Genomic DNA, 24,802 nt, shown 5'->3' on the forward strand with positions numbered 1-24,802 from the left:
CGCCCGCACCCCGCCGGCCTGAACTGTTGCACCAGAGCGTGTTCTCAAGTTTATTTAACTCGAACTAAAAAATAAAACTGCCTGAAAGCCCGGGCGGGTGTGGGCGCGGCCTCGGCCCCGCCTGAGCCGCGGGGGTCTGTCCGAGGGGACTGCACAGTCGGGGGGGGGGGGGGGGGGGCGCTCTCCAGTTAACTCGGGCCCAGCACAGCCCCCGGGTCCCCGGCTTCCCAGGCCCGTCCTGTCCGCGGGGCTCGAGATGGGGGCGAGTCCGCTCCTGAAGCTTAAATTGAAGTACGAGTGAGTGAGTACTGGGACCCGGTGACCAATGCCCGAGGGTTCCCTAAGGCACAACCGAAGAAGCAGGCAGGATGGAGCCCTCCCGCCCGGGACAGTCTGTTAAGTAGCAACGAAAAGCAGGATAAATGGTCTTGCTGGGAGCGGGATTGGTGGCCGCTCCCACACCCTGTCCCATAATGCCATCCAGCCAGCCTGGAGAAGACCCACACCCACTCAGCACCCCATTCTGGGACAGTGAACCCCCATCTGGAAAATATCCAAAGAACCACGTGGGCTGAAACGCTTAGAATTCTGAACCTCCGATAAGCCTCAAATACTCCAGCAACCCCGAGAATGCTCTGTAGAATCCTCTAAGTCCTGTCCAGCTTCTGTTCCTGCTTGAACCAGAACCCTGACCTGAGAGAAGGTTCAGGGAAGGGCTTAGGAAACAATTTTGATAAATCCCATTAGTCCAATTTATGCCCTCCCCCACCACACCCATTCTTTGGGAAGTAGGAGACTGGCTGGATGCAAGGTAGGACAGGGCAAGGTTATGGTTGCTGTCCTCAGTCCCATCCATCACTGCCAGGGAAGAAGAGGGCAAGGGATGGGGCAGTGAGCGCTGTTAAAGGGAGAAGGCTCCTGTGCAAATGCCAGTGTAGACACTTTCATCCATGGGGATATATCTCCCTTGCTTCAAGTCCAGGAAGAACAGTCGGTCTGATGTCTGATGCAGGTCAAATCCTTCTCTCTGAAGCCGTGTTTTCTGGATCTTGAAGGTCCCTGTAGAATAAATAGGAAACAAAACAACTACCCAGCCAGCAAAGTGGGGTGTAGAGTGTGGCCCCCAGGGCAGAGCAAGACCCCAGAACTAGATAAATCAAAATTTTATGAAATAAAAGATATGAATATACCAGTTGTGTCCACCTGAGGCAGGAGGCGAAGGAAGATGGGGCGGGCATATGGTGGAAGTACTCTCTGTAGCTCCTGGTACAGGACGTTGGGGTTCAGTGTAGCACTGGGATCGGCAATGGCAGCCATGCCAGCCTTACCTTCCACTCCTACAATAGGGTTATATGCTGAGAATGTTCCCAGACCCCTTGACTTCTCTAAGACTTTCAGTCCCCAAATTCCCCCAAACCACTTCCCAAATCCCACCCGGATCCTGTTCCACCCGGGCTCCTTGCCTGGTACATCCACCCCATAAACTGCCACGTCAGTCTGGCCCAGAACACGGCTTAGAACGCCTTCCACCTCAGTTGTGGAGACATTCTCCCCACGCCAGCGAAATGTATCTCCACTTCGATCCCGGAAATACATGTAGCCAAGTTCATCCATCATCAACACATCTCCTGTTAAAAGATGTTAAGAAGAGCTACTGTGGAATACTGAACTGCTAGGGAACCTTAAACCCTTTATGACCAAAGCCCTATTCTAAACTATACCAAATTAGGCAGAGCCAAGATGGCAACAAGAGAGGACCATGTCTTAGGTGCTCTCTCATAAAACTTCTAAACTAAGAACTCTAACTAAATTTTCGAGAGACAGAACCCACAGAGGGACCCAGTGAGGCAGTTCTCCTACTCAAGGTAACCTGGAAAAGAACAGAAAGGAGGTGAAGGAAGGTGGGCTGGGCATATGGTGTGCTCCCCCGGGGTTGGGAGGCAGCCCACCAGAGGGGTGGCCCACCAGAGCAAAAGAACTTCAGCCTCCCAGAGGCAGTCCCAGGGCACTGGGAGCTGCAGCAGGGCAGTTTCCTGACCTACACCCCAGGGAGCACCTAGCACAAATTGGGGGAAGGGGGGACCTCTGCCAGAGCTAGCACGTGAAGCCCAGCCCTCAGGGCACACAGCAAGTGGCCAAGGCAGTCCAGATCCAGGAAACAGAAGCAGGCACAGCCAGTAAGCAGAAGCCCTTAGGGCATGAGCCCATTGAACCTAGGGAGGGGAGTGAAGAGAGAGACTGGCAAGCTCTGCCCCTGGAACAGGACACTGGGGTTCTGACCACATTCAGATCCTGATCGCAGTCTAGGCCCCCCCATAGAACAGCAGGCCCCCCCAACCTCAGCCCTGTGGCAGAGGAGGGCACATATGGCCATTCACAGACCAGGAGGGAGGACAGAGCCTCACACACTGAGACCCTTGTGGGAGTGTCCCAAAAGCTCAGGATGCACCCCAAAAACAGGCTTAGACTGGAAAAATGAGCAAGTAGAGAAACAAGGAACACCACTGAGAAATATTTTGCCTGTGAGCCCAAGAAGGATCAAAACACTCAGTCTGAAGATGAGGAAGCACAAGCTCCTGCATCTAAAGATTCCAAGAAAAACAGAAATTGGGCTTAGGCTATGACAGAGCTCAAAAAAGGCTTTGAAAATCAAATGAGGGAGTTAGAAGAAAAACTGGGAAAAGAAATGAGAGAGATGCAGAAAAAACATGAAAATGAAGTCAGCAGCTCAGTCAAGGAAATCCAAAAAAAATGCTGAAGAAAATAGCATGCTAAAAACCAGCTTAGGTCAAATGGATAAAACAGTTCAAAAAGTTATTGAGAAGAATGCTTTAAAAAGCAGAATTGGCCAGATGGAATAAGAGATAAGAAAGCTCTCTGAGGAAAACAAGTCCTTCAGACAAAGAATAGAACTCAGGGAGATTGCTGAATTTATGAGAAATCAGGACTCAATACTTCAAAACCAAAAAAATGAAAAATTATAAGAAAATGTGAAATATCTCATTGAAAAAACAACTGCTATGGAAAACAGACTTAGGAAAGATAAGTTAAAAATTATTGGAATGAAAGTCATGATCAGGAAAAGAGCCTTGACATCATTTTTTTTTAGGTTTTTGCAAGGCAAATGGGGTTAAGTGGCTTGCCCAAGGCCACACAGCTAGGTAATTATTAAGTGTTTGAGACCAGATTTGAACCCAGGTACTCCTGACTCCAAGGCTGGTGCTTTATCCACTACACCACCTAGCCGCCCCTACCTTGACATCATTTTCAAAGAATTACTACAGGAAAATTGCCCTGATATCCTAGAAGCAGAGGGCAAAATAGAAATGGAGAGAATCCACAGGTCACCCTGAGGAAGAGATCCCAAAAAAACAACTCCCACGAATATTATAGCCAAGTTCCAGAACTCCCAAGTCAAAGAGAAAATATTACAAGCAGCCAGAAGGACACAATTCAAATACCATGGAGCTATAATCAGGATCTCAAAGGACTTAGCAGCAACTACATTAAAAGCTCGTAGGGCTTGAAATATAATATACTGGAAGGCAAAAGAGCTTAGAATGCAACCCAGAATCAACTACCCAGCAAAAATGAATGTCCTCTTCCAGAGAAAAAGTGGATTTTCAATGAACCAGGGGAATTTCAAATGTTCCTGTTGGAAGGGCCAGAGCAGAACAGAAGGTTCAATCTTCAAATACAGGACTCAGGTGAAGCATAGAGATTGAAGAAGGGGAAAATATGAGGGACTTAATGATGATGAACTGCATATATTCCTGTATAGAAAAATGACACTGATAGTACTCATATGAACTTTCTCAATTAACAGAGTAGGTAGAAGCTTTTATAGATGAAGCACAGGAGAAAGCTGAATTTGATGATAAAATATGGTGTAAAAATGGAGTCAATAGAAAAAAGGGAAATGTAATGGGAGAAAGAAAAAGGAGAGGGGGGGAATAGGCCAAGATATTTCATATAATAAGATTTTTCTTTATTACAATGAGTTATTGCAATGATATGGAAGGGGGGGAGGCAAGGGGGAATGAGGGAATCTTCACTCTCATCAGAGGTGGCTAGGAGAGGAAACAACATATATATACTCAATGGGGTATAGGCATCTGGAGTAAGAAGGAGAGAAGGGGGACAGGGGGAAGGGGTGGGGATGTGAATGAAGGAGGAGAGGATGGACCACAGGGGGAGAGTGGTCAGATATAACACATTTTCTTTTTTACTTCTTACAAGGGGCTGGGATGGGATGGCCTGTCCGGGACCATAGAGCCAGGTGGATGCTGGGCTTTAGGGGTGGTATGGGGGCTCAGGGCCTCTTGGCCCCAGGGTCAGGGATCTGTCTGCTGTGCCACTCAGCTACCCTACAACAGAGTCAATGAAAGGAGAGAGAAAATATAGTACATGGTAGTGGAGAAATACAAAAGGAGGGAGTTGCAATCAGCAATGGCAATGGTGGAAAAATATGGAAGTAACTTTTGTGATGGACTTATCATAAAGAATGTGATCCATCTGTGACAGAGTTGGTGGTGTTGGAACACAGACTGAAGAACATTTTTTATTATTATTATTTTTGGGGGGCAGGGCAAATGGGGCAGGGTGGCCTGCCTGAGCCCGCATAGCAGGGTGATCGTTGGGTGTCTGAGGCTGGATTTGGACCCGGGTGCTCCTGGCTCAAGGGCCAATGCTCTGTCCATCACCCAACCACCCCTACTATTATTACTATTTTATTTTATTTTATGTTTTTTTTTGGTTTATGCAGGGCAGTGGGGTTGGAGTGGCTTGCATGTCACACAACTGGGTGATTGTTGGGTGTACGGGGCTGGATATGGGCTTGGGTGCTCCTGGCTCCAGGGCTGGTGCTCTGTCCATTGTACCACCTGGGCATACCTACAATTATTACTATTTTTTTAATTTTAATTGTAATCTTTTTCTCTCCCCTTTAACACTCAAGTGAGTCTATATTTTTTGGGGGAGGGGGTATTTTGTTTACTCTTAAACAAGAATATTTTATTAATGTATAAAAACATTGTACAAAATGAGAATAAATATTAAATAAATTTTAAAAAATTAAAAATATATATTATAAAAAAACTGTACCAGATTAATCTCTAGCCAAGGTGCCATTATCAGAAGGTATCAAAGAAGTAGGTGGAGCAGTATCTCAAGGGTAGGTTAGAGGTAAGGAGAAACAGTTCCTTAAAGCTCGGTAGGGATTAGGGAGTATTTGAAAAGTAAAGCAGGTTTGAGGCGTACATCAGTGATAAGGTTTAGCAGTACCTGAGAGGTAGGCACTGTCCCCTTTCCGAAACACATTATATGCTATTTTCTTGTTAGTTGCACTCTCACTGACATATCCATCAAACCGGCGAAGTGGATCTTGCTGATTGATCTGCCCAACTAGAAGGCCAGGCTCCCCTAGGGATCAGAAGTATATATGTCAGCTACAGGATGAATCTGGGATTTCTGGAAAACAGAGATGATCTAATAGGTGGGGGCTTAATTGGGTGCTTAGAGTAGATACTCCCCTCTTCCCCCTCACCAGGCTGGCAGGGAATGCAGAGTCCCTGGGCATCCCTCAGCAATTCCATTGTATCCTCATTCACCTTCACCAGACGGATTGGGTACACATTGGGCAGGATCCGGCTATTGAAACCACATGCCCCCACCTAGGCCAGGTGGAAGGAGAGAGAAAATATAAGGTATCAAGTTGAGGGAGGAATTATTGGGGGGTGGGGAAGGAAACATGCTATACACCACAGGCATTGCTACTCATCATTCATATAGTTAAATATGATCACCCTATAGAATTTGGAAGTTCTTATTTTTAGCTCTTGCTTATCCTCTATGTCTTCCATGGCCATGCCCAGCTGGGCCACCACCATGGCTCTCACCTACCTCCCCCAGATCCTATTTGCCTTTCCCACCTTTCCATCTAAGTTAGCGATGCTGCAGTTGCATTCAGTTGCACCATAGAATTCTCCAATCTGCTGGACCCCAAAACGGCAGGTGAATTCCTCCCAGATGGCAGGTCTGAGTCCATTGCCTACAGCTAGGCGCACGTGGTGCTGGTTCTCTGCTGGCCGTACAGGCTGTTTCAGAAGGTAACGGCATATTTCACCAATGTACTGAACCACCTGATAGGAGTGAGGGAAGACAGGACAGAAGTAAAATTATTGTGGCAGGGTAGAGATGTCACCAGGGGACACATATAGCAGAGAGCATGGATAAGGTAGCACTAGAGACAAGGCAGGAATAAATATGATCATTAGGGATATTAAATACTGAGGGAGAGGAAACAAAGATGAGAGGGACAGGCACCCTCAGAGAAGATCAGGGTTGATGGATCACCCTGAGATCCAACTAAAAAGGGTGATTAGGCCTCCATCTGACTATTCCTAAAGCCTGTTCCTGTTCCTTTGTCTACACTTGAGTTGTTAGCAACAGTACTTCCTCATACTGAGCTTCCAAATCATCCCTGTAGCAGAGTTAGGACTGATTTTTTCTCTGATCAGCAGATTTGACTGCATAAAGACAACTGCTTCTGAAATGATGCCCATATTAGGAAGAAGCCATCTGATTCCTGATTTAAGTATTTAAAATTTTTAACTATTTAATTAATACTTTAACTGTAATCATCATTTTTTAAGTTTTATGATATTCTTCAATGATCCAGAGCCTTTCAACCCATCTAAATAAAGAATTCACGAATTTGGGGTAAAAGACTTCTGAGTATCCTATAGCTTGTTATCATATTTCATTTCTCAATCTCAAACTATATTTTATTTTTTTATTTCTATTTTTCCCCAGTTAAATGCAACAAGTTTCAACATTCACTTTTAGAACCTCGAATTCCAAACTCTCTCTCTCCCTTCCTCCCACCCCAATCCACCTCATTAAGAAAGCAAGTTATTTAATATAGGTTAAAAATGAGTAATAATGAAAAATATTACCACAACTGTCATGTTAAAAGTGAACATAACACCCCCCAAAAAAAAACCTCAAGAAAGATAAAGTTTAAAAATAAAACATGCTTCAATCTACATTCAGACATCCTTACACCTCTGTCTTTTTAGTATTCTTTATCAAAATTCCTTCAGAGTTCTTTTGGGTCACAGCATTGCTGAGTAAAGGTAAATCATTCATAGCTGAGCATCCTACATCACTTACTTTGTATACAGTACATTTCCCATTTCATCTGCACACACAAGTTTTTTTTTTTTATTGAGAGCATTCTGTTCATCATTTCTTATAATCAGAATAGCATTTCATCATAATCATTTACCATAATTTGTTCATCCATTCCCCAGTTGATGGGCATTCTCCCAATTTCAAATTTCTTGCCAACAGAAAAGAGCTGGTATAAGATCCTTGTACATATAGGTCCTTTTCCTTCCTGTTTTTTCCTGGAATATAGACCTGGTAGTGACATTGCTAGGTCAAAGGATGGGCATGGTTTTATAGTCCTTTGGACATAGTTCCAAATTGCTCTACAGAATTATTGAATCCTTTCACAACTCCTCCAACAGAGTGTTAATGTCTATTTTTCCTACATCCCCTTAAACACCAGTCACTTTCTCTCTCTGTCCTATTCGCCAATCCAAAAGGTTTAAGATACTTCAGAATTGTTCCAATCCACATTTCTCCTATCAATAGAGAGTTAGGGCATTTTTTAAAAAATGATTTAGATACCATTAATTACCTCATCTGAAAACTGTTCACATCTTTGGATTATTTATCAAATGGTGAATGGCTCTTATTTTTTATAATTTGACTCAGTTCTGTGTTTGAGAAATGAGCTTTTTGTCGCAGAAATTTGTTTCAATATTTTTCCCACAGTTGCCATTGCTAACTGTATCACCCTCCATCCTATTCCCTCCACTCCCTTTTACTCTATTCTCTCTCCTTTCACCCATTCCCTCCTCAAAAGTATTTTGCATATGACTATCCCCCCAACAATCTTCCCTCCTACCCCTACCCTCTTTCTTCCAACTTTCCTCTAGGGCAAGATAGATTTCTTTACCCAGTTGAGTGTCTGTTATTCCCTGAGCCAATTCTGATGATAGTAAGGCTCACTCACTTTCCCTCACCCCCCCCTTCCAACTCCACTGCAAAAGCTTTTTCTTGCCTCTTTTATGTGAAATAACTTCCCCCATTCTACCTCCTTCCCCTTTCTCCCAGTACATTTTTCTCTTGCCCATTAACTACCATCTTTTTAATATATTTTCCTTTTAAATTCAACTTCCACCTGTGCCTTGCCTATATCTGCTCTTTCTCACTGCCCTCATAAATGAATTCATGTGAGTTGTCAATATCTTCTTCCCATGCAGGAATATAAACAGTTCAACATCATTAAATCCCTAATGATTTGCCTTTCCTATTTATCTTTTTGCTTCCCCCGAGTCTTGTATTTGAAGATCAAATTTTCTGTTCAGCTCTGGTTGTTTCATCAGGAAAATTTGAAAGTCTCCTATTTCACTGAATTTACATCTTTTCCCCTAAAAGAATATTTGTTTTTTTCTGGGCAGTTGATTTTTGGTTATAATTCAAACTCTTTTGCCTTCCAGAGTATCCTTCCAATCCCTCCTACAATCCCTTAATGTAGAAGCTGCTAAATCTTGTGTTATTCTGTCTGTATAATTGAATTTGAATTGCTTCTTTCTGGCTACTTGCCATATTTCCTCCTTGACCTGAGAGATCTGAAATTTGTCTATAATATTCCGGGCAGTTTTCATCTTGAGATCTCTTTCAGGAAGTGATTGGTGGATTCTTTCAATTTCTATTTTACCCCGTGCTTCTAGAATATTAGGGTAGTTTTCCTTGATAATTTCTTGAAAAATGATGTCTAGATTCTTTCTGTGGTCATGGCTTTCAGACAGTCAAATAATTTTAAGTTATCTCTCCTGGATCTGTTTTCCAAGTCAGTTTTTTCCAATGAGATATTTCACATTTTCTTCTACTTCTTCATTGAATTTTCTTTTATTGTTTCTTGATTTTTCACAAAGTCATCAGCTTCCCTTTGTCCCATTCTATATTTTAAGGAATTATTTTCTTGTCCCATTCTATATTTTAAGGAATTATTTTCTTTAGTGAGTTTTTATATCTCCTTTTCCATTTGGTCAGTTCTGCTTTTTAAGGCATTCTTCTCATTGACTTTTTTGGACCTCTTTTTCCATTTGATCGAGTTTGATTTTTAAGATGTTATTTTCTTCAATTTTTTTTTGTATCTCCTTCACCAAGCTGCTGCATTGGTTTTCATGTTTTCCCACATCCCTCTCATTTCTCCTCCAAATTTTTCTTCTATCTCCCTTACTTGATTTTCAAAATTCTTTTTGAGGTCTTTCCAAAGCCTGAACCCAATTCCTATTTTTCTTGGAAGCTTTAGATGTAGAAGCTTTGACTTTGTTATCTTCTTCTGAGTGTGTGTGTTTTGATCTTCCCTATCACCAGTTACCTTATGGAGAGATTTTTTTCTTCTTCTGTTATTAACTCATTTCCTCTATTTCCTTAATTCTTCATTAAGGTGAGGCTCTGCTTCCAAGTGGAGGATGTATAGTCCCAAACTTCTGAGAGTTTTTAATAGCTGTTTTCAGACATACTTTTTTGGGATATGCAAGTTTTTCATTCTTCTAAGCTCTTAAAATCTAAGGACATGTTATGACTACTCTCCTGGCCTGTTCTCTGGGTGATCGCCAGCGCTCCTTTCTACTCTAGAACTGTGAGGAGGGTTCTAGCTCTGCTGCAACAGCAATCTCTGCTGTGCTACTGCTCCTTTTCTTGGGACTGGGGTCCCAGACTGACCCAGATCTGAGTATGGGCAAATCAACAGAGTCTTGCCTCAGGGATAACAAAGAGACCCCTGTAATTTCCTTCTAAGCCCTTTACCATCCATGGGCTGAGAGTTCCAGAAGCAGCTGTCACTGCTGATTCAGTGGCTCCCAAGGTCTGTTCCTGATCTGCTGGGGTCCAGGCTGTGCTGCTGAGGCCTGCGCTAGACTGGGCTCCACTGTCACCTTGGTGCAGCAGTTTTCCTACCAACCTTCCAAGTTGTCATTGGCAATCCCTGGGCTGAGAGGGCTGGAAACTGCCACCACTGCCACTGACCTAGGCACCCTGCTGTCTCTTCCTGGATAACCAGGGTCAGTTTGCTTCAGCATGGCCTGCACTTCTCTATGCTCATCTCTTACCCCAGGGCAGCAGACCTTTCTGCTGATCTTCCAAGTTGTCATGGATTGGAAGATTGTTTCATTCAGTCTTGTTGTGGGTTCTGTCACTGAGGAATTGGATTAGAGTCACTATTTAAAGGTTTTTGGAATGGTTTGGGGGAGAGCTCAGGCAAGTCTGTGCCTTTACTCTGCCATCTTGGCTCTTCCTCCCCTGAGCCTCAAACTATACATATATGTATTTAGGCTTTTTGCAAGGAAATGGGGTTAAGTGGCTTGCCCAAGGCCACACAGCTAGGTAATTATTTCAAACTATATTTTCAACAATTTTCTTTGCCATCTGTGTCCCATCTACTTTTGCAATGAAATCATCAAGTATATTAAATCAAAGTATATGTATAACTTAATTTGAAAAACACCTCAAGTTCTTCATAAAGTTTTATATTAGTTTATCATCTGCATTAACTGTTGTAGCATAAGCTATAATTATCTTCATGGCGATATTTTTTAAATTGTTCGTAAGAACTCCAACCTGTCCCATGAAGTTATGTTTCTTGTTGATTTTAGGTACATAACTAAATGCAACTTTTCCAACTCTTTTATTTCCCTCTCCAAGTAGAACCTGTGAACCATCTTTCCCTTTAGCTTGTACCAATGATAAGGCTATGAATCATGGAATGTCACAGTGTCTAAAGATTTGAAATTAAAGTTCACCCAAAGAGCAACTGGATATAAATAGCAGCAGCTCATGGAAATTGAGGAACTGGGAGCAAGTATGTCATCACAGAAAAACTGGACTAGAAAGAGAGAAGGATCAGTCAGTGTGAAAGCAAGGGAAAACTTGTGGTCAGCTTCTGTGCTCCAATGACAGCCATGCAACATCAAGAACTATAAACAGAGGCCTTCAGCATATTATATGGATGACCAAGAGATACCCAGGATAGGAAGGTTGTATGTAGTCGGTTAAGAAATGCTGATTGAGGGGCAGCTAGGTAGCACAGTGGATAGAGCACCAGCCCTGGAGTCAGGAGGACCTGAGTTCAAATCTAGCCTCAGACACTTAATAATTACCTAGCTGTGTGACCTTGGGCAAGTCACTTAACCCTACTGCCTTACCAAAAAAAAAGAAAGAAATGCTGATTGGATTGCTTTTAGTTCTGCATTCCTGGAAAAAGTACCCATAACAAAAAGATCATATATCCATCAAAGTGTCCATCATTTATGTCAAAAGAGATATATAGTTCAGTTGCTCAAGTAGTATGCCATCTTGACCATCGGAATGCAGAATTTCAATGAAAAGATTCAACAAGTAAACTAATAGTGATTATAGACAATCCAAGAACTTGGATTCTTAGCATCTTCTGCCCCCTTTCTATCACTGACTGACAAAGCAAAAGAGGGCTTTATAGGATTCGAGGACATTTTGTATTTGTATCTTTTTCGTGAGTTGCTATGGCCAAAATAATTCCTACCTAGTAGCCAACCCTCTGTAACAAGCTTTTTTTTCTGTATTTGGCTAGTGTGGTTCTTGCGTATCAGATATAAGTTCTTGCTGGGACTAAATATGAAGCCTGATTGTGCTTGTGCTCTTCTATAATAACCTTTGAGAACTCAAGAATATTTTTGTGGAACAATCTCAAAATTCCTCTTAAAATGTGGTGCCCAGAATTGAACATATACTTCAGGTATGGTGTGACCTTTGAAGAATACAATATCATCTCCCTTCATTTAGAGAAGGGGTTCTTCATCTCTTGGTAATCTAATTTAGCACAGGGACCCATTCTTTTTGTAGTTGTTGTTTTTGTTTTTTGTTTTTTGCAAGGCAAATGGGGTGAAGTGGCTTGCCCAAGACCACACAGCTAGGTAATTATTAAGTGTCTGAGGCCGGATTTGAACCCAGGTACTCCTGACTCCAGAGCCGGTGCTTTATCCACTATACCACCTAACTGCCCCAGGGACCCATTCTTAAAATAAGATTTTTAAATACATAAAATAACTTATAAAGAAAACCAATTATATTAAAACAGTTATCAAAATATATATATTTTAAAAGTTCATTGACCTAGGAAGAGCCCATGGTCTAGAGACTCTACATTTATTAATCTTGCCCAAGATTATGATGACTTTTTTGCTAGTCAGGTCACCGATGCAAAATACATTTGTCATAAACCTAAAATCCCACTTTTTATCTAAACTTCTGCCAAATCAGGACTTCCAAATCCTGTACATATCAAATGTACAGGACTTTAAAAATCTGCATTCAGGACTTGACACTTATTCCTGTGTTCTTTATGGATTTGGTCTTACTTTCTCACTTGAGATCTATCTCTATCTATCTATCTATCTATCCATCTATCTCTCCCTCCTAATTTTATGTCACCTACAAATCTAGGTGTGAAGGGGTTTTTTTGTTTGTTTGTTTTCTGGTTTTTGGGGTTTTTTTTAGGTTTTGGCTAGGCAATGGGATTAAGTGGCTTGCCCAAGGCCACACAGCTAGGTAATTAAGTGTCTGAGACCAGATTTGAACCCAGGTACTCCTGACTCCAGGGCCAGTGCTTTATCCACTGTACCACCTAGCCGCCCCCTGTCACCTACAAATCTAAAAAACATGCCTTCTGTGTCTTCATGTAAATCATTTCTATAACTATAGAAAAGGAATAATTTTGGAAGCATATATAAATACAAAACATCAAAAAGGACATAGTATGCTACTAGATACCTCATTATTGACAATGAATGATTAGACAACTTTCTTCTGCTGGGATAGTTGTTCATCCAGCTGTAAATCTACTTAACTGGTCTGCAATCTAGGATATATATTATGATTACATCCAGAAGAATATAAGACTTTTTCATATTCTTAGATGAAACCCTAGAAATCCTCTAATTTAACCTTCTATCTAATAAAGCAATTCCTTCAAATGCTTTCACGGGATAAACACCATAATCTACCAACCCCACATACCTATCTGCAAATTACATTAGTTCAGCATTACATAACAAAGTAGAAAACAGACATTTAGTGATGTGGAATCAGGAAACTAATCTAATTTGACAGGATAGAAACAGTATGTATAACATCTGCTGTATTCCACTTTAGTAGTCCAGCCCTGACACCTCTATTTTATGCTACAAGGGTTAAGGACAAGAAAAAGGTAGAAGAGAACATAAAATGGGGACCTAGAGAATCTCAGATCTAAAAAAGTCCTAAGAGGTCCAACTTTTATCCAAAACATGAATCCTTCCAGCCTCAGACAATTATTACCTAGCCATCTGGCCTTGGGCAGGCAGTTAAGTGTAACCCCAGCTGCCTTGCAAAAACCTAAAAAAACAAAACAAAACATGAATCCTGTTTATGCCATGTTTTGTGAGGGATCTTTTGACTTCTGCTTGTAGGAAAGTGATTCCTTACAAAGTCATACTTGACTTCATACTTAGGAGAAGGACATGGGTATGTATAAACAATATTGAAGACAAAGGAACATTTTAACTACTTGACCTTCAAAGAACAGAATTCTCACTCCCAGAATGGATTATTCTTCTATACTGCTTTTCAACTAAATTTTGAGATAACTTGTGAGAGTGTTTGAAGAATGGGTTAGTCAGGCCTAGCTGTAACTGTGTCTGTGGTTTCCCAGCTTCTATTCCTTCTGAGACAATAGTGGAATAGGATAGAATGGGTTTGAGATTTCTTATCAGCCTGGGTTCAAACCTTGCATCTGCCACCTGCTATGACTTCACGCCTCTGAACCTTATTTGTTATCTATAAAATGAGGAGGCCACACTGATTAATGGAAGAGTAATCCAGAAGACTAGTCACAAAGTCTAGTGACTGAAAGATGCCTCAGAAGCCACCTGAGCAACCATCCATACTTGATCCAAAACATGACACTTGATCCCCCAGCCTTGGCCTACAGAGTTCTAGGGACTGAGAAGCTGGTTTATGTTGGGGCAGCACTAGTTGGTAGGAACTTTTTTTCACCTTCACAGCTTCTGCCTATTTTCCTAATTCTGACCTCTGGAGATGAGCAGAACTAATACCTCTGCCACAGGGTAGCCTTTCAAATGTCTGAAGACAGCTATCAAGTTCCCACCTTAAAGCTTTTCTTCACCAAGCTTAGCATCTCCAATTTCATCAGGCAATCTATTCTTATTTTACATGATCTTACAGCCCTTCACCATCCTGACTGCCCACTGGCTCACAAAGGTGGCACTGAACTCAACCTGGTTGTGATCTGATTAGGGTGAGTAGAAGGTAAAGGGCATTGATTCAGTACCTACTACAAGCTAGATACTACACTAAGAGCTTTACCAACATCATTTTAGGACTACCACCTCCATAGGCCTAGACGCTATCCTTCTTTTAACACAGTCTACTGTGACATCAGTCTTTTTGGTTGCAAGACTATTCCAATGATTTATCACATTGAGTTAGTGGTCTGCTAAAATTTTGACCAGTCTGGGGAAACAAAGGAAAATAGTTGGTGAAAAAGTCAAGAGAGGAGACCAATACCAACACTGGAGATATTACTGGGAGATCTTGAAGTCTTCTGTGAACTCTCTCCACACTTGCTTCAATACCTCTAGGATCTATGACTTCCTTCCTGTGAATACTCCCTCTGCCAGAACTGGCTTGCTTCCCTCTGTATCATAGCAGATAATCTTCCATTTTCTGTGGCTAAAACCATTCAAGATATAGTAGCCAGCCTTTTAGTGATGAACCTCTCTAATTTTAGTAAGGATAAACACCAGGTCACCAGGCCTCAATGCCTTTCTGACTTTGGTAAAACCTGCTAGAACTTAAGGACAGCTAAGTAATGCAATGAATAGAACACTGGGCTTGGAGTCAGGAAGACTTCTTCTTGAGTTCAAATCTGGCTTTACACATTTCCTAACTCTGTGACCTTGGACAAGTCACATAACCCTGTTTGCCTCTGTTTGCTCATTTGTAAAATGAGCTGGAGATGGAAATGACAAACCAATCTAGAATCTTTGCCAAGAAAACCTCAAATGGAGTCAGGAAGAGTTGGACAAGGCTAAAAATAACTGAAAGAAAAAAACCAGAGTTCATGCTCCATTGGCAAAACCTTCAAAAGCCTAGGGCCACTTCTATGGTTTGATGAACCTTAAAGGAGAGCTTTAGTAGAGGGACCTTCCTTATGCTTATTATTTTTTTATCCATTGTTTATTTTCCTATAGAAAATGAAAAGCCTTAAAAATCCTCAAAAACGCTGACTACTTGCTTTGGGGGAGAGAAGGGGAAAATATGAGCAACCTAATTGCTATTCAGAAGAGAAACCTTAGCTAGTCAGAGGTAATAGTGTGGAAACTGAGAGAGGAGCATGTGAACTAATCACTGAGCCAGATGAAAAAGTCCAACCCAAGACTGTAGAGTAGACATGTAGCTAAAGCAGGGAAGGGACAAAATGGTAGGCACCATGTGGGGAGAAGAGAGAAGGAAGAGACATGGAAAGAAATAGCCAAACAAGTTGCTAAGGAGGGAAAATGGCATAATAGAAAGAGCTGGTTGTGAACATACAATGGGAGCATCAGCATCTTTGTGGGGCAAGGGACCCTGACCGTGCAGTTGTGCTTGATGCAGTCATCCCAGAAGCGGCTGGCAGAGAACTTCTTCCTGATGACAACTGTGAGCCCATAGAGAAGGCACTGCCCCATCCCCATGATGTTTCCTGCAGAGAGACTAGGATTAGGTTTAAAAACCTCCTCAGACCCACCCATTCATTACCTTCCTCTCCCTCTCCTCTCCCAAGGTCCAATCAACATCATTAGTTGCTGAACTCCACTACTCCCTTCAGTACCTGCTGAGTGGTACAGAGGGAGACAATCGTAAATTATATCCGAGGGTTTCATTTTGTAAGCATGGTGTCCAAAGGCTGCAATTCGATAATATCTGGATAGGAGAGGAGAAATGAGGATAGAGGGGGTACATGGGGGGGGTGAACAGGGGTGAAGGTAGGGTAATTTGGAACAAGGGCAAGGAGAAATGTGGAGAAGAGGTGAGGTGGTGACAGGGCAGAAGATGGGTATAGTGTGGAATCAGAGCTGAGGCTGAAGGATAAAGTGAGAGGGCAGGATGGAAGATAAGGATTGTGTGGAAGGGGCAAAGTTGAGACTGGGGCAAGGACAGGAGGAAGAAAACAAAACTGATAAATTAGGAGGATGGAAAAGTGTTAAGCACAGAGGAAAGCAAGCAGATGAGGAAGAATCCTCAGCATCCAGACCCTTACTCAGCTTTCGGTCCCACCTGCTGTGAACCACAATTGCAGCTTTGGGCATCCCAGTTGTGCCAGAAGTGTAGATGTAGAAGAGACGATCTGGAAGGAAAGGGAAAACATCAGAGGTGCTGGGATTTGTCATTGGAAATGGGGCTATGAAGCTATGAGGATGGAGGAAGAAGAGGGGAAAAAGGCAAACAGGACTAGTACAACATTAGAGGCACTGGCAGGGAGTGTCTCAAGGAGGAATCTCCAAAACAAGACTCACCATCCATCCCTTTAGAGGGCACCTGCATAGGGGGTGCTGTGGAGGCCTCACTGAGCATAGGATCAAGAAGGTGAGTATCAGGGGTAACACCTTCTGGCCCAAAATCCCCAGAACAGAACTTCACTAGGTTTTTCCCCAGTTGTGCACTCACCTCTGAAATAGCTGAAACACATGAAAGGTATATCTATTAGCCCTAACATAAAGATACATGGCCATCTTTGGTCCAAAAACCTATTAACCTTAGCCTGAAGTTATGCCTCTTGGCCCCAGGCCACCTGAAATCATTAGTTCATATACATATTCAATCTACTGATATGCCTGATAACCTCAGTCAATAGACATGTTTCAGCTCAAACCTACAGACATGCTTGTTAGCCCCCACCCTGAGAGATACCTACAAGTGCTGACTTTCCAACATGATTGTCAGCCCCAGGCTACAGACATACCTGGACATGCATGTAATGTTCTTTTCTCCTAAGTACAAGACCATTCCTTGCCCTCTCTTAAAGATCCAGGAAACGTTTTTCAAAGCCAGGGTTGGTCAGTTCAGTCTAGCTAGCTCCCCTCCCCAAGAACCCTACTGGTCCCCAGGTCCCACCAGTCATTTGCCATTTTGAGCCATGCTCTCCCTCCTCCTACCTCCGAAAGTCCTCCCCCAAACGTAAAAGTAACCTTTGCTTTAATATTGTGGAGCCTGACCCCTTGTTCCACCCCCAGCCTCACCAGCTGCTAGCTCCCCCCCAAAGATCAGGGCTTTGGCCCCTGAAGTGCTGAGGCAGAAGGTAAGGGGCTCCAACCGCAGGTTCACATTGAGCAAGGCAGCCTCCACTCCTGCCTTGGCAAGGCCAAGCCACAGTCCCACAAACTCAGGTCGGCCCTCCAGAAACATCGCAACCACATCGCCAGACCCAAAGCCAAGTTGTAGGAACAGGTTGGCCACTGCATTGGAGTACTCATCCAGTTGCTGGAATGTCCACTGCTTTCCGGTGACTGCATCTACTAGGGCCACTTTTTGTGGCTGTCGGTTGGCCACCTTCTGAAAGATGTAGGGAATGGTGTGTCTGGCCTGCTGGTGTCGTCGGAGCTCATAGCGGACACTAATCAACACAGAGAGGCCACTGCAGCAGAGGAAAAAAAGAGATCAGGAAAAAATCCTGTGACAGAATTTATAGCAGCAGCCACTCCTATGATCCACGAAGCCTTAGAGCATTGTTTTGCCCAAACAGAAACATACAAATATTTTGAAAGAGGGAGAAACAAGGCAAGAAAGGGTAATAATCACAGGGTCACTGCAGCATACATTTATTATTGGACTTTGGAGCAGCTTCTGCCTCAGTTTCTTCCTCTGGGTAAAGAAGTGGGTAATGGCCTATCTTGCGGGAATAATGAAGCAAGTGAAAAAGGACAAGAAACATAATAATCCAGTAGAATGCAAATTCCTTGAAGGCAAGAATTGTTCCAATTTTGTCATGGCATCCCCAGTACTTAATATAGTACTCATATAGAAAACACTTAATAAATATATATTGATGGACCCATTGAACAAGTTTTTGGTAAATAAATTTTAATTTTTTTTATTAGATTTCATGTTTTAATAAGAAAAATGCAAAAAATGGTTGCAATAAAAGACACATAATTAGCTGTGTAGTTAAACAGTACCTAATTAGTGGTTAAATTCCTAATTCCACAGGGAGATCTTTTAGCTCAAAGAAAAGCTTCATGATATAATTTCTAATTACATACAAACTCAAGGTAGCATGCTCATGTAATCTCATAGAAGAACTTAAAAAGAGGCCACCCAGACCTTGAGGACTAATTTACTGGGACTCATAGAGGTTCGTTTATACATTACTTAGTATGATTAAAGAAAATGTCTTCTCTTGTTAGAGTTAGAACCCACTCCGTCCAGAAGATCCAATTAAACTAAGAGGTACTTAGCCCAGGTTCTCACTCTTTGGGACTCCAGGGAATGCATGATTATTAGTCACAGTATTGGAAAATGAGAGATGACAGTTTCATTCAGTGTATATCAAATCTCAACTCTTTCAAAAAGAATGTCATGGACTTACATAATTCAGTAATTTGACTATTGTATGGTATGGGATAGAGAAGATCTGAACAAGGAGGAGGAATGTAGAGAGAAAGAGAGGCAAGAAGGAAGGAGAAAGAACAGGAGAGAGGAACTTTTTGACACAAATATTCTAGAAGACTTGAGGGATAGATTTCTGAGGGCCGAATAATGGTGTTTCTAGTTAAATCAAAGAACATAAATGGTTCTTGTGTTGGCGGATATACATTGTCCTCTTAGATGCAGCCCCAAATATAGGATTAACCTGTTCAGCAGTTAGAGAGCTTTAATAAATACAACTACCAATTCATCACTCCGTTTTCTGAGGTAGTTTGCAGCCAATCTGCAAAGTTATGTTGGTAAATTACTATTTTAAATGGTCATATTAAACCTCCTCTTTCTCTCTTAGTCATGAAGAACTTAACCTCAATTCATAATTACCTCAATGTTATGAGAAAACATAGACTAGATCAGGGTTTGCTGCTTAAATGTCTGAACTAAGTGTGACTACTGAGGATGAGGTGAAGTGCAAAGTATATCTACAGGAGAGATTGAGATGAGAATCTGGAAGACCATGCCAAGAAGGGCATGGGAAAGAGAGCTGAAAAGATGGTAGAAGGGCCAAAAGTCATATACAGGTCGGGGTGAGGGTGGGCCATGGAGATCAAAAAAAGAAAGTGAGTTAAATATTTGATGGAGAATCAAGTTTTAAAGGCCTGGAAAGAATAAAGATACTCTGTAACATGAGTACTCAGGGCTCAGCTATTCTGGGAGATCTAAGGAATCTCCCTTACACTGCCTCCCTGCCAAGCTTCAGCTCTATTATGGCATTAGTTTTCCTCTCCCTCTGTTTACTCTGTTCTGATCCTTTCCCTCTCTCCTACCACCACCTTCCCTTCCCAAGCTGTGCCCTGTTATCACCTCTCCTCCTCCCCTCCCCAGCACCACTTCCCCTCTCTCTCTCCCTGCAGCAGAGTAATTGCCAGTTCATTGGGGATGACTTGCAGGCATAGTCTGTAACTTATGAAATTGAGGTACCCTGCTCTTCAGGGCAAGATACACAGTCTCTAGCCCAGTACTACTTTTTCCTGCTTTCTCCATCTTCATTGCTTATACCTCTGTCTGAAGTGCCAATAGGAGCCTGGGGTGGGTTCTAACTGTGGACAATGCATGTGGCATCAGGGTTAGGTCTTGTTCAGCCTACCCTGCCTTCCTGCCCCACTTTGGACTGCCCTTCACCTCCCTCCAGCAGGAACAAGACTCTCTTCAGATCTTAGAAACCCTCAAACTTTCCTCCCAATTGGAAGGGAACCATCTGCTAGCATCAGACTCTCGGGGCCTGCCCACACTCCTTTGTAGTGGATAAAGGAGCCTTTCTCTTGCTCACTGGCCCAGCCCCAGATATGTTTCACCCTCCTAATCTCTTCTTCCAAGGGCAGACTCCATTTTGAGAAAGCCATAGAGCCCCCAGGAAGATACGGAGACAAAGCAAACCCTGCATACTTCACCCACTGCATCAGCTCCTTGCTGAACAAGATTAGGCCCTTATATTATGTGGGGGGCAAGAGAAGTGTGATAGATTCTGACAGAACAAGTTGTAACGAACTGTTCTCACTATGCCAAGACCATGGAGCCAATTTAAATAAAAAGTTAGCATACCATCCCCCTCCTGCAGCCATCACTACTCCCAAAACACCCAGTGCTACTATCCGCTCCCCTCTTGGCTCTGCCTCAGTGTCCCCATTCTTCCTGATATAACCCTTGTTATAATAGACTATCTCCCTTACTTACAAAAGGTCCCTTAGAGCTGTCTTGAAAATAATGCGCAGGAAACGCCAACCTCCAGTGCCCACATAGATGGTTAGAGCAGCTGCCAGACCCCAAGACCAGGGCAGACCCAGGAAGCGAAGGAATCCTACTGAGGCCAGGGAAGCCATGCAGAGGCCAGCAGCCCGCATCCTACAAGAGAGAAGGGGAAGAATCATTCTTAGCTTAAGGCCATATTTGTGGGAAGGAGGCAGATAGACAGCAGGGGCAAGGAATAGGTATCACTGAATAGGACTTAGAAGGGATTGGGGGATAGTGAGTAGAGGAACAAGAGGTTGACGTGAAAAAGAAGTAAATGAAAGAGGTAGAAGAACCATGAGAAGGCAGGAGAAAATAGGGGAAGAAGTAAACAAGAATAAAAAAACAAGGCCTGAAGTGAGGGAGAGCTGGAGAGACTGAGGGATCCTAGAGAAGAGTGGAGAGGAGTGAGGAAGAGGAGCTGGGAAAGAGAGGGGAGTGTGGAGGGGAAGAGTATGAGAGAAAGAAGAGGAGAAAGTGATGAGAGAGAAGGGAGGACACGATTAAGGGGAGAGCTGGGGGAGAGAGAAGGGAGAGTGACAGGGCTAGGAGAGGCCACTGGGGCCCAAGTCACCTGGGGGGGAAGAGGACAGCAAAAATAAGAGAGAAGAGTCCAGGGATAGAGAGAGTGGAGGAGTAAGGGGGGAAGATGGGAAGAAAAAGAAATTAAGAGAGGGGATGTAGGGAGGGGAGGGGGTCATTGGGAGGGGTGAACAGTAATGGGGAACATTTAAGGGACAGAAAACGAGGAAGGAGACAATGGGAATGGAAAATATGACAAGAAAAAAGGGAATAATGGGAAATAATGAAGATAATAGTGAGGGGGAGGGTAGACAATGAGGGAGAAGAGAAGGGGGGTCATACATTATAAGGAAGTGAGGAGACAAAGCTGTATCAAGGAATAGTGGGAGACAGAGAGTGTGAGGGAGGGGTGGGAGTGGGGGTCAGTGTGAGTAGGAAGAATGAGTGGAGACAAAGAATATTGGGGAAAATGCTGCCAACTGTGATGAGGGAAGGATAATTCAGACGAGACTGATGTTTAGACATGGGGTGGACTAGATAGCCTGAGGTCCCTCTTAACTGATGTAGTGATTTGTGGGACTACTGGGCCAGAGGGCCAGGGAGTCGGGAAGACGGTAACAGGGGTAATGAGGGATTCTTATTTCGTACAGGTTGGACTAGATGGAGCCCAAGTAGTTCTCTCCCAACCTTTCTAGCGACTGTGGTGACTATTAAGGGAGGACAGTGAGGAGGGAGGGGTAAAGGTGAGGATCGAGAGTCGGGGGAGATAGTGAGGGGGCAGTGAAAAGGGGCTGGGAAGGGAGCATGGGAGACAGTGAGAGGGGCAGCGAGGCAGTGAGGGGGAGGGTGAAAAAGGGACAGTTAGGGAGACAGTGGGGGGGGGGGGGTCAGCGAGGAGGAGGGGACAGGAGCTCCAGACCAGGTGGTCTCTCAGGACCCTTCCAGGCTTGTGGGCCGAAGTTTGCTGGGGTTCAGGGGAGGGATCGGGGAGAGGATGGGGCGCGAGGGGCAGTGGATGAGGGCACAATGAGAACTCACACACGGCAACACACAAAACACACGGGAACGCGCGCGCGCACACGTACCTCGCTCCCCCGGTCCGTCCCCGAGCCCCCTCCCCCTCCCCCCTCCGGCTTCCGGAGGTCCGGACCATAGAGTACCTGGGGGGCCAGAAACGCCGGTGCCGAGATCCGGTCGCCAGAGCCGCCGCGCAGCCGCTCCCCTCCGTCTCCACGGCAACCGCCGCCCGGCTGGGGGGCGGGGAGGAGGAGGGGGCCCCCGCGGGCGCAGAGCTCGGCCGCCCCCCGCCCCCCCGCCCCTCGCCGGGCAGCAGTGGAGCCCGAGGCCCCGAGCGGACGCGCGCCCCCGGCCGCAAACCGCCCGCCCCCTAATGCGGGGAGAATGAATGAAGCCGGGGTGCGGAGGCGTGTCCAGCCCGGCTTTTCTGTCCCGTCCGCTCTCGCAGCGCCCAGCCATCGGCCCCCACCCTGCGTCCGGCTCCCCGCCGGGCCGAAGCCTCGGCCTCTTGGACCTCCCGGGCTGGGCCAGCCCCCTCAGCAGCCGGCCCGGCCCGGACAGCCCGGCTCCCCTCTCAAATGAGGGATTCTTAACCGGGGTCCACGGATCCCCGACGGGTCCGTGGATGGATGGACCCCGAGGATCTGTGGCCTTAGATGAGGGAGGCGGGGGACACGCATCTCTCAATTCGCTTTAAAACGGGGCCTTTCCTTCAGTTACTTAAAAACACGATTCTGAGCGGGTTCCAGAGGCCTCCTCGGGCTGTCTGAGGGGAGAGCCCCCCGCTACCTGGGGGCTCCGGGAAGCGGCTGCCACCTAGATGCCGGGGGCTTGGCTGTTCCCGCCGGGCCGGCAGCCGCGGGGCGGTGATTCCGCCCTGGCCCTCCGGGCTCAGGCTCGGAGCGCGGTTTAGAAGCTGAAACGCGCAACGAGCCCCAGCCGGGGAGTCTGGACTCTGCGCCCAGCCCCCGGGCGGCTGCTTTTCGCCACAAACACTCGGCAGCGGCCCAGGGCTCCGAGGCCCCGGGCTCAGGCTCGCGGCCCTGGATCACTCACCTCCTGTTAGTCCTCCTCCCCGGCGCTCATGGAAAGCCGGGCGGTCAGAGGCCCTCGGATTGCCCCGAGCTCCGCGGTGCTGCCTTCCAAGATGCCTCGGCGGATGAGCGCCAGGGGCTCTCACAGGCCCCGGGCAGGAAGCCTGGGCTCCCGCCGAGAGGGCACGAAGAGCCTCATCTCTGGTTCCCGGGGGTGTCCGGGCGCCGCTGCCCCCGAGGCAAGCCTTCCAGATCAGGACCTCAACGGTGTCACAGGCGGATGCCCCCAGTTCCCATCCAGAGCGGCGCCCCCGATTCTCTCCTTGGGGGCTGGGGCTGGGGGCTGGGGAGAGCTCCGACCCCGGCTCTGGGGATGCCCGGCCCGGGAGAACTCTGGCAGATGCCTTTCCCAGCTCTCACGCGAGTGCACTCATTCCAAGCTCTCGGCGCAGGTCCCCCAGCCCCGGCCCCCGGCCCTCGCTCCCCGTCCCCGCCCCCCTCCCCGCTCCGCCCCGGTCCTCGGGATGCTTGTTTTCAAACAAGCTCCGTGACCTTTCCCCTAGTTTCCCTTCCGGGGGAGGTAGCCTTGGCCTCGTTCCAGTGCCCTTTGGAGAAGGGGGCTGACGGGCACACACTCGGGAGCCTCCCATTGGTCCCTGGAGTGTGGGCAGCTCGGCTTGAGGGAGGGCGAGGCGGAAGATAGCTGGAAACTGTGGCTCCGCGCCTCCCCCCCCTTGCCCCCCCTCCTCACACCATGCGGAGCTGCGCCCATCAGCCCCCCCTGGCGCCTTGAACTTGTAGTGTTTTCTCACTGACCTCATTACAGATTCAGGGCCAGAAAGGACCTAGTTCCAAAAGATCACCTTCGTCCTAGAAACTCTCAAAGTCTAACCAAGGGACGTGCCCGAGGCCGCACAAGCAGTAAGGGTCTTGGGACTGTGAACCCAGAATTCTTTTTTATTTTATTATTTTTAGTTTAGGTTTTTTCTTTTTGCAAGACAATGGGGTATAAATGGCTTGTCCAAGGCCACAGAGCTAGGCAACTAAGTGTCTGAGGTCCAATTTGAACTCAGGTCCTCCTGAGCTGGAGAAAGGAAGAACTCTTCAAATCCTACCATATATACTTGCTGAGTATTCCTGAGCAAATTCATTTAGCCTCAAGTTTCCTCACCTGTAAAATGAAGGGGTTGTACCTGATGGTACACTGCCTTTTTTAAAATTTTTTTTAATCCAGCATTCTTAAAACCCTTCTTAGAATCCCTTCCAGCATCCCCTGATTATCAGTACTAGTCCTCAGCACATTTTACTTTTCTTGTATTTATTTTGCATGCATTTTTCTTTATTGACTTATATATGTACATATTTTTTTCCCTGACAGAATGAAAGGGCCTTGAGATCAAATCCATCAATCGACTAGCTCTTATAAACCAGGTGCTGTGTGTGCTAAGCAGTGGTGATACAAAGTATCAAAGTAAGAAGATACAAAGACAAAACAAAACCTCTCCCTGTCCTTAAAGTGCTTACACTCTAATGGGCAGATCAATGTTTAACAATGAATACATATAAGATAAAGACTAGATGGAGGGAGATGGAAGAGAGTCTTCAAGCAGAAGACACTAAGTGTATTTTGGGGGACCAGGAAAGGC

At 45.2% G+C, this 24,802-nt stretch overlaps 1 protein-coding gene across 2 annotated transcripts; it reads right to left on the reverse strand.

The window, feature by feature from the left end:
- Nucleotides 1-37: 37 nt before the first annotated feature.
- On the reverse strand, nt 38-23,637 carry SLC27A1 (solute carrier family 27 member 1). 2 transcript variants are annotated; one of them, XM_074203268.1, is made up of 13 exons: nt 23,179-23,637; nt 20,530-20,697; nt 17,394-17,788; nt 16,671-16,832; nt 16,432-16,501; nt 15,986-16,077; nt 15,747-15,856; nt 5,931-6,140; nt 5,546-5,672; nt 5,284-5,421; nt 1,464-1,628; nt 1,191-1,337; nt 38-1,059 (listed from the first exon to the last, which is right to left on the reverse strand). In XM_074203268.1, exons 2-13 carry the CDS (start codon nt 20,694-20,696, stop codon nt 902-904), a joined length of 1,941 nt encoding a protein of 646 aa, XP_074059369.1. In that variant the 5' UTR covers nt 20,697; nt 23,179-23,637; the 3' UTR covers nt 38-901. The 2 variants fall into 2 exon arrangements, with proteins under 2 accessions (XP_074059369.1, XP_074059370.1); XM_074203269.1 differs by lacking the exon at nt 23,179-23,637 and adding an exon at nt 22,191-22,207.
- Between the last annotated feature and the right edge of the window lie 1,165 nt (nt 23,638-24,802).

This window comes from Macrotis lagotis, chromosome X (assembly GCF_037893015.1).
Source record: "Macrotis lagotis isolate mMagLag1 chromosome X, bilby.v1.9.chrom.fasta, whole genome shotgun sequence".
Classification (NCBI taxonomy): Eukaryota; Metazoa; Chordata; class Mammalia; order Peramelemorphia; family Peramelidae; genus Macrotis; species Macrotis lagotis.